Genomic DNA, 17313 nt, shown 5'->3' with positions numbered 1-17313 from the left:
GAGTGTGTTTGTGTAGGTTTGTGAATGTGTTGCTCAGTCACATGTCTATGGAAGAGCTGAGGGAGGAGGCGTGTGATTGTCTGTTTGAGATCGTCAATAAGGGAATGGACCCAGTGGATAAAACCAAACTGGTGGAGTCTTTGAGTCGGGTGCTTCAGTCTGCAGGATTCTTCAATGTTGAGCAGGTGTGTAAAATCAGTGTGTCCTATATGATTCCCTCCCACAATATATTGACTTTAATTAAAAGTTTTCTTTATTTCAGTTGAATCAATATTTATACATTTAACATTAATTGTATCAATTATTGGGTCGAATTAAGATATGCTGTACACTAGGGATGGGACGATAACCTTATCTTAAGATTCGTTTCAATATAAGATACGAGTTAAAAGATTCAATATAATCTCCATTTGATATAACAATTAAAGGTGCTGTAAGTGATTTTGTTTATGGAAAAGGTATGCAAAACATTTTCCTATTCCCTGACAGATATTACTGAAATAAGTCTTGTGAGATCTCTGTGACAGCTCTAGACTCTGTAAACAGTAAACAAAAATGTGTCTGCGGGCCGCTGTCTCTGCTTTTGACACTCGACGTCAATTATTTCGCACGTTCTCATAGCATTGTTGTTGCAGCAAATTATTGAGGCTTAATGTCATATTTATGCCATGTTGTTCATAACAGTTGTCAGTTGAGGGCGCTATTTTGCTGCTTTTGTTTTTGACCGTTTTTACATGATGTCGATCTCAATAAAGCTAATTTGTTATCTTTGGAGTGCAGGGTTTTTAAAAGAGGGGGCGTGGCTAATTCAGTGGCTCAGTCTTGTGGAGGTAGAATGGCTAAAATTGCTTGCAGCACCTTTAAATGACAAAGTATGACAGAATTTTGTTTGAGCAAAATGCACATTATCATTTCTCATCAAAAGAAAGTTTTTTTTAATATACAATACAAATGCTCAAAGTTCAAATAATTCCAGTTTCTCATATACCTTTCTAAATAAGAAACTATCACAAACAAATAAGCTTCCAAAAATAGTGGGCTGCATTCAGGCTGATCAGGTGCAGAACAAGCTATTGAGGTGAACAGAGCCTGTCCTGAAAATAGATATTTTATTTTATTCATCATTATTATAATCATATTTTAAATGTAAAAAAATAGAAAATTCTACATTCCATCAATTAATATTATATCAAGAAACTGAATATATAATAATGATATGAGGTGTCACTGTTAGAAATAATTTGTACAATCACAAGTTTACATTTGTATAACATTTGTATAACAATCGCTAACGTGGTACTGTCACTTTAAGAGTTCAGCGAGCGCCTCAAAGTGTTCTGGGGTTTATTAACGAGAGAGAAGTCTCAGAAGACATATTATTCAATAAAAGTGGAGTGCATGGATTAAATCTTTGATGGACACACATTACACGGAAGAAATTGTCCGTTTTAATTTCAAGCACTTTTCAGCAAAACAAGGCGATTTCCAGGTATTGTAGTACTTAAATTTCTGTAAGCTAAATTCAAGCACTTTAAGCACTTCAAGGACCTTGCGCAAAAGAGTGTCGAAAAATAAAGCGCAGTAGGGTAAAATCAAGCAATGGAGAGATTATGATGTTTGACCGTTCATTTAATAGGTGTTGATGAGATGGAGCAAACAGTGTCGCATATTTCTAAATATCGAGTATATCATCCGATCGTTACTGTCAACGTACTACAATGTGGGATAAATATTTCCCATGAAATTAGGGATGCACTGATATGAACAATTTTGGCCGCTACGATAGTGATTTTAACTAAAAACTGCAGGCCAATTCCAATATTTTGCCACTTGCTTTATTTTGTCATCAGGTCACTATGTTTTGCTTAGGAATTATGTATATAAATGTTCAAAGAGGTACAGAAGCTGTTTTATTGTTAGAACAATACATAATTTCCATTGAACATTGATGGGATCTGTTTAACACACATGACATGCCAAAATTTTAAGAGAGCCACAATGAAAGAGAAATAGAAGATAAAACTAAAAATAATATGATTATTATTATGGGGTTATTTTGCACTTCTGTTTTTGCAGTTCTAAACAATAGAACTCGCATTTTATATATTATGATGGAACATTAATAATGCATACGTTTGACGTTACTTTTTCAGATTTCATTTATTTTGTTAGGTGTATCTTTATAATACAGAAAAAAGATAATACATTTAATACAGTGCCATATGTTAATCTCCTAAGCAACCAAATTGGCCCGGTTGCTAGAGAGGGTAGAGTCTCATGGGGTAACCTCCTCGTGGTCGTGATTAGTGGTTCTCGCTCTCAATGGGGTGTGTGGTAAGTTGTGCGTGGATCGCGGAGAGTAGCATGAGCCTCCACATGCTGCGAGTCTCCGCGGTGTCATGCACAACGAGTCACGTGATAAGATGCGCGGATTGACGGTCTCAGAAGCGGAGGCAACTGAGACTTGTCCTCCACCACCCGGATTGAGGTGAGTAACCGCGCCACCACGAGGACCTACTAAGTAGTGGGAATTGGGCATTCCATATTGGGAGAAAAGGGGATTAAAAAAAAGAAAAAGTGATGGTTTTTATTTGGTCGGTGCAGCGCTACAGATAATCTTTCTATGGTCTTTATACACACAAATATATTGCGACCTTTATATGGTCCCTCACAAGGTAATTGTCACATTTGGGGATCCTTTGTAGCAAGTTTGAAAACTCCTGAATAAGCAACCTGCCAGTAACTGAAGTCTCGTAAACACTACAGATCAGCTTTTGGAAAAAATATCTTTTTAAATATACACACGATACAGTTAACATTTCTCATCTCATTTAGAGTCAGACATGAAAATTCACGGTCTCCAATTCAGACCGAGTTAATTTCAGACTGATTTGAGAATCGCTTCATTATTCATTGTAAATCGTACATCACTAGTGGAACGATGTTGTCCTGTACGTTTGAATGCATCCGGTAAAGATCAGACAATAGAAAATAATAATTGTATTATTCCTCTGCGCCTCGTCTTTCTCACAACATTCAATTCAATCTTACAACTGAAAACATACAGTATATTTGACTCGTACTTTTGCTTTCATGTGTGTCATGTCTCAGGAGGAGGATGTGGATTTTCTGGCAAAGTTCTCTCGGCTGGTTAACGGGATGGGTCAATCATTGGTGCTGAGCTGGACTAAACTCGGTAAGACAGGGGATGGGAAGGTGTCCGCGGAAACACTGCGTGCTCTGGAGGCGAAAGTCCCCCTCATGCTACAGCTTTTAATTCATGAAGACGATGATATTTCTGCAAACATTGTGGGCTTCTGTTACGACTACCTGCATGTGCTTAAACAGGTACATACACAAGGGATGTACACACTTCAATCTGACACTCTGAGATGATCTGTCGATGATTATCATACTATGTTTGTTTTTTGCAGCTCCCGGTCCTCACTGATCAGCAGAAAAGTAATGTGGAGGTACAGCAGCATCACTTGCTCATTATGTCACAGCTGAATGTCACTGACTATGTATGTTTCATGGACACCAGAAAGCGGGTTATTGTGAGAAAGCAGTTCTTTACTGCTTTTTTAGACCCTGTACTCCCATGTACATGCGGCTCAGTCAGTAAACAGCAACGTAATTTCCCCGCAATGCTTGTGTAAATTACAAACATGGTATCCGAGGAAGACTTCACTATTTTACTCTCTGTTGCTTCGATTCATTTCCAGATATTCAAGAGTTGTTGCTGTGTTTGTTTCCTTACCTTTCTATCGCGACCTGCAGGGCTTCAATAGTGGGGTTTCCCTTTCACGTAAAACTCAGAGATTCCCTCAACGTACAAGCACATATACGCTAATGTGTGGGACCGTCAATATTTTACAGTGGTGTTTATAAATGGGTATAGTTTATAGTGTATGTGGTTTTCCCACTGTACTCTTAGAAATGTTTTGTTTACTTGTTGTTGGGCTCCATCCTATGACGTTTGTTATTCGGTCTGTTCCACGCACATGTGCACTCTTCAAAAACCTGTTAGAACATCGCTTATGTGTTTACCTGGCCACATAAGCAGCTTTCTCCGGGAGAAACCTATGTGCGTTAAACCTCTTTCTCTTAATCCCTTAAACTGCGTAAGGAAATCAGCGTTCTCGTTTACATGATGTTCAGAGCGCCACTTTCTGCAAAAACCCTGGAATAAACCGCTTTCTTAAGTGCATGTAAATGTGGTTATTGTGTTGTTTAGTGTTGTTGTTTATGATTCTTGGTGACAGGCAATCATGCTCGCTGTGATAAACAAGCTCAAGTATGATGACGAGTATAACTTTGAGAACGAGGTCAGTTTCTTTCACTTCTTAGTTTAAATGTGCTTCGTTTTGACATTGTCCATATTGTATTGTAGTGTGAAAGTACCTAGAGTAAACTATAGTGTAAATGTAAACAAGCAATCATTTAAAAAGGTGAAGTAACATAAGTTTAAACTAAAGAAGTCTCTCTTTCTCAGGGTGAAGATGAGGCCATGTTTGTTGAATACAGGAAGCAGTTAAAGATGTTGTTGGACCGAATAGCTCAAGTTTCTCCTGAGCTTTTACTGGAGTCTGTGCACAGAGTTTTCAACAGCACCATGCAGTAAGTTGGGATGTGCATTTTTGAGTAATTTTGTAGTCGAATACTCTAACCCACAAAAAACGAGTAATCGATTACTCGTAAATTAAAATGCACGTTAAAAATAACATGTAAATAAGGTAACTTGAACAAACTGTGCCTTTCTTTTGGGGGAAAATGAAATGAACAATATGCATTAATTAAAATTGAAATCAAATTTAAAAATAACAGCGAAAATATTTGCTCTCAACCGGAGCTTGCATAGAAACCAGTACTGACTGCATGAGGGTAACGCACATACAGCTCTCGAAAAAAATTAAGAGACCACTACAAAATAATCAGTTTCTCTGGATTTAATATTTATAGGTATGTATTTGAATAAAATGAAAATTCTATTAGGTGATCACTACTGATTAGGTGATCACCTGAGCCAAATCTTGTTTAACGAGGAAAAGTATAAAAACCACTGCTGTAGTGGGGCCTGGGTAGCTCAGTGGTAAAATACGCTGGCTACCACCCCTGGAGTTCGCTAGTTCGAATCCCAGGGTGTGCTGAGTGACTCCAGCCAGGTCTCCTAAGCAACCAAATTGGCCCGGTTGCTAGGGAGGGTAGAGTCACATGGGGTAACCTCCTCGTGGTCGCTACAATGTGGTTTGTTCTCGGTGAATTGAGCGTGGTTGCCGCGGTGGATGGCGTGAAGCCTCCACACGCGCTATGTCTCCGTGGCAATGCGCTCAACAAGCCACGTGATTGGCTGTCTCAGACGCGGGTTGACTGTCTCAGACGCGGAGGCAACTGGGATTCGTCCTCCGCCACCCGGACTGAGGCAAATCACTATGCGACCACGAGGACTTAGAGCGCATTGGGAATTGGGCATTCCAAATTGGGAGAAAAAGGGGAAAAATAAAAAAAAAAAAAAAAAAAACACTGCTGTGTCCATCACTATCCTCTTGCAATATGACCAGCTGGATGGCAAAAACAGTGCTAGTAGGACCTCAAGTATTGACCGTGTCAAAACAGTTGAAAAGAAGGGTTAAATTCTAGCTTTACTGGCAGAGGGATACAGTGAGCGTCAGGTTGCTTCCATCCTTAACATTTCAAAGATGGCAGTTCATAAGAACAAGGTCAAGCAGCAGATATTGGGGACAACAAAGCTACAGACGGAGAGCGAAAGCGACTGTCCACTGACCGGGATGACCGCCAACTTATTCGAATGTCACTCAACAACTGTAGGATGACATCAAGTCCAAAAAGAATGGCAAACGGCAGCTGGGGTGAAGTGCACGGCGAGGACGGTTCGAAACAAGCTCCTAGGGGTGGGGCTGAAGTCGTGCAGAGCTAGAAAAAAGCCCTTCATCAATGAGAAGCAAAGAAGAGCTAGGCTGAGGTGTGCAAAAGACCATAATGATTGGACCGTAGAGGACTGGAGTAAGGTCAATTTCTCTGAGTCTTTGCCCAACAACTGGTCGTCTAATGGTTAGACGGAGACCTGGAGAGACCTACAGGCCACAGTGTCTCGCACCCACTGTGAAATTTGGTGGAGGAACGGGGATGATCTGGGGGTGCTTCAGCAAGGCTGGAATCGGGCAGATTCGTCTCTGTGAAGGACGCATGAATCAAGCCACATACAAGGTTATCCTGGAAGAAAACTTAATTCCTTCTGCTCTGACAATGTTCCCCAACTCTGAAGATTGGTTTTTCCAGCTGGACAATGCTCCATGCCACACAGACAGGTCAATCAGTGTGGATGGAGGACCACCAGATCAAGACCTTTTCATGGCCAGCCCAATCTCCAGACCTGAACCCCATTGAAAACCTCTGGAATGTGATCAAGAGGAAGATGGATGTTCACAAGCCATCAAACAAAGCCGAGCTGCTTGAATTTTTGCACCAGGAGTGGCATAAAGTCACCCAACAGCAATGTGAAAAACTGGCAGAGAGCATGCCAAGACACATGAAAGCTGTGATTGAAAATCAGGGTTATTCCAGCAAATACTGATTTCTGAACTCTGTTTAAACATTAGTATTGTTTAAAAATGAATATGAACTTGTTTTCTTTGCATTATTCGAGGTCTGAAAACACTGCATCTTTTTTGTTATTTTGACCAGTTGTCATTTTCTGCACATAAATGCTCTAAATGTCAATGTTTATTTGGAAGAAATGTTGTCAGTCCTTTACAGAATAAAACAAAAATGTTCATTTTACTCAAACACATATCTATAGATAGTAAATCCAGAGAACTGATCATTTTGCAGTGGTCTCTTCATTTTTTCCCGAGCTGTATATAAACTCTGAGTCTACATAAAGGCTTTTCATAAAAACAAGTGATGATAGTTGGCTTTTCAGTTCAGATATTTCATGCACATACACATACTGGTCTGATAAGGTTCAGAATATATCGTTTCTTTCCCCCATAAAAGCATATCCTCGTCTGTTGGTTTGTATGACCCCAAAAAGAACCGAATGCAAAAAGAGTAGAATTCAACAAGACTCAAAATATAACGAGTATTGCCTTGTAATATAACTTTGCTTTGCTCGGGGGGGCCTGGGTAGCTCAGTGGTAAAAGACACTGGCTACCACCCCTGGAGTTCGCTAGTTCACGAGTTCGAATTCCAGGGTGTGCTGAGTGACTCCATCCAGGCTTCCTAAGCAACTGAATTGGCCCGGTTGCTAGGGACGGTAGAGTCACATGGGGTAACCTCCTCGTGGTCGCTATAATGTGGTTCGTTCTCGGTGGGGCACGTGGTGAGTTGGGCACGGTTACCGTGGTGGATGGCGCGAAGCCTCCTCACGCGCTGTGTCTCCGTGGCAACGCGCTCAACAAGCCACGTGATGAGATGCGTGGGTTGGCGGTCTCGGACGCGGAGGCAACTGGAATTCGTCCTCCGCCACCCGGATTGAGGCGAATCACTACGCGACCACGAGGACTTAAAAGGACATTGAGAATTGGGCATTCCAGATTAGGGAGAAAAGGGGAAAAATCCGCCCCCCCCCCAAAAAAAACTTTGCTCTAGAAGCACAGACGCCATGATAACTTCTCTCATCCAACACCTCGACGACACGCCTCAACAATATTCAAGTAGTGATTTTAATACTCTAATAGCTGGTGCAGAACGAGAACTCGATTACTCGTGCACATCCCTTGCAGTAAGACATGAAATTGCACAACATATACATGGTTTAGAAACGTGTTTAGAAGGTTGAATTTCCTTTTAAATGGACGCAGCGTCTAATAAAATGCAGCGCTCGTGCACGAAATGCTGGAAAACAGTTAGATGCACCGCAACAGTCAGAGTGAACTGCCCCTTGGGTGAAGATCTTTGCTCATAGTGTCTTGCTGCATAAGCATTAGATACATACATACAACTGTATTTAATCAAAAATACTGTGGTATCTCCAGAGTCCGTGGTACACCAGTATAGGCTACTGTGCAACACTAAGTAGGGCCCTATGATTTCCGTGATGCGGAAAACACGGACTGGAGTAGCAGAATCCATTAATTAACTATAAAACGCGGAATGTCGTGGAATTTGATATATTTGGGATAAAATGAATGTATAAATGCACAATTAATAATCAAATGAAAATCATGATATGACCTAGTGTGATGATTAAACAACAAAAGGCTGAGATTTCATTAAAAAAAATATACGGTCTACATGAGTTTCAACAGTAAGTAAATGAGAAGCCGGCCGCTCATACACTTACAGCATCATTAACATCACGTGCGCTCTGTGTGTATTAATGACAAAGAGAAGAGCACTTTTTTCACAGTGAAGCACAGCAAAAGCAGAGTATTTTTATATATTTAAATCATAGCCTTTAGCAGTTTCATAAGCACATTAGCCAATATAGCGAACTACTTTTCCGGAGGTGAGATGTCATCAGAAACATCCGCCAAAATAAAAGCTTGTGAAATTGAAATAATTAGACCGAAATATACTACTTCTGTTTTAGTAAAATGTAATATTCAATGCAGTAGTAATAATAATGATATATCAATCATATTTACATTATATTTAAGCAATATCTCACAAGCAAGAGTTTCAACATTGCTTTCATTAATACTGTGATGCTCAAAAAAATACAAAAGAATTTTGGGTTCTGGATTGTGCTGTGACTATCAGTATTGAAGCACTTAATTTGATAAAAAATAATGCAATGGTATATTGACAAGTAATTGTTCAGTTCTCATTTAATTAAAATTCTATGAATTAATTTGATTAGACAATTTTTTATGATCAAATGTAATTAAAATTACCCGCAAAGAAAAAAAATATTGTCAAAGCTACAGTCTTGACCAACACAAAATAGGTATCGTTTGAAAGTTTAGAAGCTCTATTATCCAATGCATGTAGACATTATGACCTAAACTGAACAAGTGCTTTGAAATTTGCAGACAAATCAGAAGTATTCCGTTTTGATGATTTATAATAAAATTTGCACTTTACATATTATTGTAATCCGTAAAAACATCAAACTGATCAAATAGTCATGTGTCATATGTTGTTGGAAAGCTCTCAAAGAGTAGAATACAACCAATACAACTATTTGTTTTACTTGTAGGCAAAAATATAGTGATATTATGTTGGTGTTGCTTATATGCCGTGTTTTCACTTATAACTTCACGAAAAATAAACAAAACATGATACCATTGATTAGAGGAGGTGATTATCTTTAAAGTGAGTCCACACACAAGGTAATCAGATGTATAGATCATTAGATAATCCACATGAAGCACAATGTTACATATGACCACCAGGAGATGGCGCCAAATACATGATACAGACTTAATGATGACTCAAATGACACAGAATGAAACTCATTCTGTGAAATCTCATTACTAAAATCATGTCTGCATGCTATACAAACCTTTAGTCATTGTTGTGTTTGCATGTGTAATTAGTTCTTATGTACAATTATTATGTTTTATTTGTTTGTAGACTTATTTGGATAGTATTGGTGATCAAACAAAATTATGTCCTTGACTAATTATATAAATGTATTTCTGTGTGTTCTGTGTGCAGGAACTGGCAGACGGTGCAGTTCATGGAGGTGGAGGTGGCCATCAGGCTGCTGTATATGTTGGGTGAAGCTCTGCCTGCATCTCACGGAGCTCATTTCTCTGGAGACGAGACTAAAGCTAGCACACTGCAGGCCATGATGAGAACTGTGAGACCAGCATTCACTGAATCGCATTCAGACAGACATCTGAAAACCATGATAACAGCGGTCTGATGTTGTGTGTTTGTGTGTGTGTAGCTCATCTCCTGCAACGTGAGCGAGTATCAGCATTCCTCTGTCAGTTTGGAGTTCTTCGAAACCGTCGTCCGTTACGATAAATTCTTCCTCGTGGATCCGCAGCACATTCCCAATGTCTTAGTGAGTGTTCCGAGCTTTAATACTGTTTGCAATTTTTGTGTGTCATTTAGGCATATGAACAATTTGTCCTTGAGTGTGATATGATCAGTTTTTTGTTGTGTGCACAAATTAAAACTTTCAAACCACTATTTGGATCATTTAGAAGTTCTCAAGAGTGTCTGTGTGTGTTTTCTGGTAAGATGGCGTTTTTGGATCATCGTGGTCTGAGACACAGAAGTCCTAAAGTGCGCAGTCGAGTGGCTTACCTGTTTTCACGCTTCATCAAAACCCTGCAGTGAGTCATTCTATGCAAACGCACAAACACATGCACAAATAACTGATACAGCTACACACACACACATCATGACATTCATAATCAGCTAAAGCTCTTCGGGAGAGGATTTGGCAGCGTTTGGCTGTAGCTTTACGTTTAAATTTGTCACATTGTTATGGTAAATATTACAAATGGTTTGTTTTAATCCGGATGATACTGGAAGAAGATAATAGTAAGGCTTGTTTGTATAATGCATTATATTAATAGGCTGATATTTGACCAAAAAGACTTTCCACTTTGATGCCTGATTTCACCTAAAATTCACCATAAAACACTTTTTAGTTGGCAAAACAATATAGATTTTTTTTTATTGGTCATGACAAATAATGATCACTATCATCCACCATTTTTATATCAGTGCATCCTGCATATTTGCTTCTTTATTTCTCTGTGCAGTAAACACATGAATGCATTTATCGAGGACATATTGAGCAGAATACAGGACCTGTTGGAGCTTGCACCCCCGGTAACTGCTCGCTGCACTATTTATCATCTATAACTTCATATATGTTTGCATTGTAGTTTTGTGATCAATCAGCTCTCTCTCTCCAGGAGAATGGGTTTCCAGCGCTGTTGAGTAGTGATGATCAGCTGTTCATGTTTGAGACGGCCGGTGTGCTGATCGTAAACGGAGAGTCTCCGGCTGAGCGTAAACAGGCTCTGATGCGCAGTCTCCTCACACCACTGATGGAGGCGTTCCGCATGCTGCTTGCAAAACTGCCACAGGAAGCTACTGAAGAGAGACAGACGGTGCTGGCCGACTGTCTGAGTCACGCTGTGGGCTTTGCCAGGTGAACACACACAGTTACCATGGTGGGGTACTCATCCAGAGGGTTAAAGGTTAATTGGAGGCTCCGTTTCAAAACGTAATGAGTTGTTGGGCAGGGTGTACAACAGGAAGGGGAAAAAAAAGTATATTTAATTTTTAGCCTTTTGACAAGTTTTTTTATATCTTGACATGTATCTGAAATAGGGCTAGGTAAAAATATACATTTTCTGATGCACCGCAATCTTTGTTTAAACGATCTCGATATCGATTCTTAAATCCCATCGATATTTCTTTTACTCTGTGGCAACCCTCTATAATGCAAAGTGAAAAATGTCTGTGATTAGCCACTGGACAGTAAATGTTCAGATTTCACTCTGCAGTGATTGAGTAGTATAGTGAAGTTATGAGCACAGAGGACCTTTTACTGTGTGTTGAGAGTAAAGGTTTGGTTTAACTCGTTCTGTGCGTCCAAAGACGAGATCCACGGCTCCATTTGTCATTGTATAATGTCTCTTTTAATAACCTTTCTGTTTTTTACAGTCAGTTGTTAATTAAAAACACCTAAAAACAATTCTAATCACACATGGATGCAGTAAAGAAATTACAAACGTCTTCTCTTGATATACACTATATTGCCAAAAGTATTCGCTCACCCATCCAAATAATTGAATTCAGGTGTTCCAATCACTTCCATGGCCACAGGTGTATAAAATGAAGCACCTAGGCATGCAGACTGCTTCTACAAACATTTGTGAAAGAATGGGCCGCTCTCAGGAGCTCAGTGAATTCCAGCATGGTACTGTGATAGGATGCCACCTGTGCAACAAGTCCAGTCCTGAAATTTCCTCGCTCCTAAATATTCCACAGTCAACTGTCAGTGGTATTATAACAAAGTGGAAGTGATTGGGAATGACAGCAACTCAGCCACGAAGTGGTAGACCACGTAAAATGACAGAGCGGGGTCAGCGGATGCTGAGGCGCATAGTGCGCTGAAGTCGCCAACTTTCTGCAGAGTCAGTCGCTACAGACCTCCAAAGTTCATGTGGCCTTCAGATTAGCTCAAGAACAGTGCGTAGAGAGCTTCATGGAATGGGTTTCCATGGCCGAGCAGCTGCATCCAAGCCATACATCACCAAGTGCAATGCAAAGCGTCGGATGCAGTGGTGTAAAGCACGCCGCCACTGGACTCTAGAGCAGTGGAGACGCGTTCTCTGGAGTGACGAATCACGCTTCTCCATCTGGCAATCTGATGGACGAGTCTGGGTTTGGCGGTTGCCAGGAGAACGGTACTTGTCTGACTGCATTGTGCCAACTGTGAAGTTTGGTGGATGGTGGATTATGGTGTGGGGTTGTTTTTCAGGAGCTGGGCTTCGCCCCTTAGTTCCAGTGAAAGGAACTCTGAATGCTTCAGCATACCAAGAGATTTTGGACAATTCCATGCTCCCAACTTTGTGGGAACAGTTTGGGGATGGCCCCTTCCTGTTCCAACATGACTGCGCACCAGTGCACAAAGCAAGGTCCATAAAGACATGGATGAGCGAGTTTGGTGTGGAAGAACTTGACTGACCTGCACAGAGTCCTGACCTCAACCCGATAGAGCACGTTTGGGATGAATTAGAGCGAAGACTGTGAGCCAGGCCTTCTCGTCCAACATCGGTGTCTGACCTCACAAATGCGCTTCTGGAAGAATGGTCAAAAATTCCCATAAACACACTCCTAAACCTTGTGGAAAGCCTTCCCAGAAGAGTTGAAGCTGTTATAGCTGCAAAGGGTGGGCCGACGTCATATTAAACCCTATGGATTAAGAATGGGATGTCACTTAAGTTCATATGCGTCTAAAGGCAGATGAGCGAATACTTTTGGCAATATAGTGTATGTGCTTACTGGCTGATGCAGTTAGTCTTAAAAGACCCCGTTTCCACCTGAAATTAAGATGCGTTTCAGGTGATCTGTTCACATGTGGTCATCCCTAAATACAGGTCTAAAACGTTTTGTGATCGGATATCAACACAGGTGACAAGCACAAACACTTTAATACAGGTAATTCACTAAAATAACAGATAATTCTGCTTGACATTTTGTGTTTGTGCTTGGATTACATTTCAGCCGCATCTTTGAGAAACAGTGCGATTTCTTTGTTTTTTACTCTTGCACTTTCATAACATGCAGTGAATGATTTATGTATGTTGTCCTGAAACAGAGAACCTGCCGTCCAAATCTGAACACAGTGTTCAGAGGAGACGCGTTTAAACGACCAGGTGTAAACAGCAATGTGTCTCACCTGATTACATGTGATCGGATCACACGAGATGCATCGTAATACCAGGTGGAAACGGGGTCAGAGACGGTACCGATTAAGCGCGTGTTCTACATATCAATGTAAATACTAAAGTAAACAATAAAAACGTAACAAATATATATGAAATTTCAAGATATTAATTGATGGAATAGACAGAATTTGAACATTTTTCAAAAGCTAAAATGTGACTAATTTGATGAAAAACTAATGATAGTTCGTAAAATGTATATTCTTGTACCTAGAAGGGTTAACTAGAAGGTTGCTTTATGCTTAAGAGCATAAGCTGAGAGAGAATAAATAAATATATCCATAAATCATCACAAGGAGTAAAATTGAAAAAACATGTTCAGATCATTACACTATTCGCAGAATTTGAGCAGCAGTTTCTTCTAATTGTCCAGCATGTGGTGTTGTGTCCAGTGTTTCTCTCTTATAAACTGGTTGTGTTTTCTCTGTGTCAGTCGCACCAGTAAGGCGTTCAGTAATAAGCAGACGGTGAGGCAGTGCGGCTGCTCTGAGGTGTATCTGGACTGTCTGCAGACGTTTCTGCCTGCACTTAGCTGTCCCGTTCAGCGAGGGCCGCTGCGTAGCGCCGTGCGTTCATTCCTGCACCGTATGATCATCTGTCTGGAAGAAGAGGTGCTTCCCTTCATCCCTGCGGCATCACAGCACATGCTGAAAGACTGTGAACCCAGAGACCTGCAGGAGTTCATCCCCCTCATCAGTCAAATCACAGCCAAGTTTAAGGTGCACACTCCATTTTACATTTTTATTATGGTTGACCAATATTATCTCATTTGTCCAGTCCTGTTACAGCAGGGTTCGTACAAGGTGCTTGGAGTGCTTGAAGTACTTGAATTTGGCTTTTTCAAATTTAAGTCCTTGAAAACCTTTGAAAATAGCCATTTTTACCAAGAGGTGCTTAAAAAGTTATTGAATTATCGAAAATCATAAAATGGGGGCCTGGATAGCTCAGTGGTAAAGACACTGGCTACCACCCCTGGAGTTCACTAGTTCGCTAGTTCGAAATCCCAGGGTGTGCTGAGTGACTCCAGTCAGGTCTCCTAAGCAACCAAATTGGCCCGGTTGCTAGGGAGGGTAGAGTCACATGGGGTAACCTCCTCGTGGTCGCTATAATGTGGTTCTCGCTCTCGGTGGGGCGTGTGGTGAGTTGAGCGTGGATGCCGTGGAGAATAGCGTGAAGCCTCCACACGCGCTATGTCTCCATGGCAACGTGATAAGATGTGCGGGTTGATGGTCTCAGATGCGGAGGCAACTGAGATTCATCCTCCGCCACCCGGACTGAGGCGAGTCACTACGTGACCACGAGGACTTAGAGCGCATTGGGAATTGGGCGTTCTGAATTGGGTGAAAAAAAAGAAAATCATAAAATGCGTTGCTTAATTCGTTTAATAAATGTAATGTATTTATTTTCGGCAAAACACAACGACAGACCACTAGACCACTGCTGAAGCAGCACATAGACAGCGCCGTCACGTGGCACCCGTTACTTTTGGTAATGCTGTTCAGAATGGGCCAATCACAATCAAGTGTTACTGGAGGATTTAAATAAATATATATTTTATAGATACTGCTGTGGCAGATTTAACAAGTATGAATCCTTGCAACTGTCAGTTTTAATTACAAATTACTCTCCAGAGTGAGAAATAAATTAGATCTGTTCTGAGATTTGAATGCAGATTAATGGAGGATTCATCGTCTAGCGCCCCCAGTTATTTCTGACAACATTTGGGTCAGTATCAAAATATGTTGACAAACATGTCCCTTTAGTCATGAAAAAGCTTTCAGATTGCCCAAAAAATAATAGTTAAAAGGTATCGTTCTATAACCTAACCTTTAATGAAAATATATTTGAAATTGTCAATTGCCTGAAAAATATCCTTGTCCCCTTCATCTGTTGCACGACTTGTATGACATGTAAAGTTATTTATGTGTTTATTTTGTACTTATTTTTAATACAAGAATTAGTGTAAGGCCGAACAAGTGTGCAAAAATGCAAAACGAAATTATTAATAATTTAAATAATGTTTGTCCCTTGATTTCATGGCATTGGTGTTATCAGTGACACAACCTTTTTTTTATTTTTTATGTTTTAACATTTTTTTAAATACAAAAAGTAGTGGAAAATAATTTAAGGTTATTCAGAGGCTGCTTAAATATGCATACAGTGATTTTTCCCAGCATGTTAAGTTATTAATTCACATTTTAACATATTTTCACACAAAAATATTTGGTGTTGTAACCCATTTAACCCTGAATAGTGTTAATTTAGTGTTAACTTGCTTCATTCGTGAAACAAAATTAAATAATAAAAGAAAGAACAACAGCCAAGTTGTCCTTTATGAATAAAAATGAATGTCAACATGTTCATTTTGCAGACTGTTGTATTTTAGTGACTCTCTTCCCCCCTCTAGAACCAGGTGTCTCCGTTCCTGCAGGAAGTCTTCATGCCGCTGGTGATGGCCATATTTGAAGTGCTGTCTCGTCCAGCAGAGGAGAACGATCAGACGGCAGCGTTGGAGAAACAGATGTTGAGAAGAAGCTACTTCAGTTTCATTCAGACGATCGCTAGCAGTGGCATGAACGAGGTCATGGCCAGTCAGGGTGAGAGTTCACTGCTATCCTGCTTAACCTCCTGAGACCCCGCGTCCACATGCGAGGACATTACGTTTTGGCTTCGCTATAAGCTATGCATAATTTCATTTCATTTAAACTGACTGATCTCAGTTCAGGAGACTCTGGGCTGTCATTAAAGGGTTAAACTTTTGATGCACGAGTCATGTGACAAAACAACACAGCGCCGATCTCAGCTGAGTTTGTCTTTGGGAGAAACGGCAACAAAACTACATCTGGTAAGAAACCTCATTCAGTTTTTACATTGAAACCTGTTTGAGTCAAAAGATTAGAGTCTCTAGTTTCATCCGATATGCCATTTTAAAATCCGCATTGATTTATCGCGAAACAGCACGCTGTTAAACACAATGATCACGTATGTGGACTATAGGCTAATCTTCCTAAAAATATCTTATATTCACTGTGCATTATCACACCACATCCAAAAACTGGAAAATTTTGCTTTCAGAGGCTTTATATGGAGTTAGGATGAAAATAAGGTGCATTTCAAACTGTTCTGAGACCAGTGCAGACAGACAGCACACTGGAGGTTAAGTCATTCACTAAATAGGGAGCAAGGGAGCATCCTATAGCTCTCTATGCAGTTAAGTGCATTCACTCCTAAAATCTGATCAAAAGTTCAGTTTCAGGCTGCAGATGATGTTTGGATCACTCAACATGTTTGACAGACATGTGACAATGATAATCAGTACATAGATTCAGAATTTATAATGTATCATTTTATTTTAACATGATTGACAGTGATTGGATGATGCTGGACATTACTTTGAATCTGAATTAATTATGATAATTTCTGATTAACATCTCAGAAACATGAATAATCAACACTCCTGGAAACATAATAAACTATTGACTTTCTATAGCTTGGTGTTATTTAAAATTTCACAACTTAGTCCCGCTGTGCACATATGTGGACATACATTTTTAGGAAAACTATTTGCTGTAGAATTTATTTATTTGTTTATTAGGTGCTACTATTTACAAATCAAAAAGGGAAATGGAAAACGCTTACAGCAGTCACGCGGCGGTCTCATGAGGTTAAAAACACACTAGTGAGCCTGAAGACATAATGTGACTGAATACTTGTTTTTTTTTGTTTTTTTTTGTCAGGAGCCGGAAACATTGAACGTGTGCTGTTCACCATCATCCAGGGAGCTGTAGACTTCCCTGACCCCGTCGCTCAGAAAACATGCTTCATTATTCTCTCCAGACTAGTGGAGCTATGGGGTATGAACAACACGCTCAGACATCAGCAAACACAGAAAGCTCTTTCACACTGACAGAATTACAGGAATCT

At 40.1% G+C, this 17313-nt stretch overlaps 1 protein-coding gene across 6 annotated transcripts in view; it reads left to right on the top strand.

Annotated features, from left to right (window-relative positions):
* Positions 1-17313, top strand: part of LOC127435170 (exportin-T) — a 35645-nt gene that overhangs the window by 13713 nt on the left and 4619 nt on the right. For all 6 annotated transcript variants that reach the window (XM_051688410.1, XM_051688409.1, XM_051688408.1 and 3 more), the window contains 13 exons: positions 17-185; positions 3112-3348; positions 3435-3473; positions 4266-4328; positions 4496-4620; positions 9626-9770; positions 9861-9980; positions 10160-10254; positions 10690-10759; positions 10846-11084; positions 13823-14108; positions 15797-15986; positions 17127-17243. In XM_051688410.1, coding sequence (XP_051544370.1) covers positions 17-185; positions 3112-3348; positions 3435-3473; positions 4266-4328; positions 4496-4620; positions 9626-9770; positions 9861-9980; positions 10160-10254; positions 10690-10759; positions 10846-11084; positions 13823-14108; positions 15797-15986; positions 17127-17243 — 1895 coding nt within the window. The remainder of the gene's footprint in view (positions 1-16; positions 186-3111; positions 3349-3434; positions 3474-4265; positions 4329-4495; positions 4621-9625; positions 9771-9860; positions 9981-10159; positions 10255-10689; positions 10760-10845; positions 11085-13822; positions 14109-15796; positions 15987-17126; positions 17244-17313) is intronic.

Source organism: Myxocyprinus asiaticus, chromosome 45 (genome assembly GCF_019703515.2).
Source record: "Myxocyprinus asiaticus isolate MX2 ecotype Aquarium Trade chromosome 45, UBuf_Myxa_2, whole genome shotgun sequence".
NCBI classification, from domain to species: domain Eukaryota; kingdom Metazoa; phylum Chordata; class Actinopteri; order Cypriniformes; family Catostomidae; genus Myxocyprinus; species Myxocyprinus asiaticus.
Note: the sequence above shows the minus strand (reverse complement) of the source record. Positions and strands in the feature narration are given on the sequence as shown.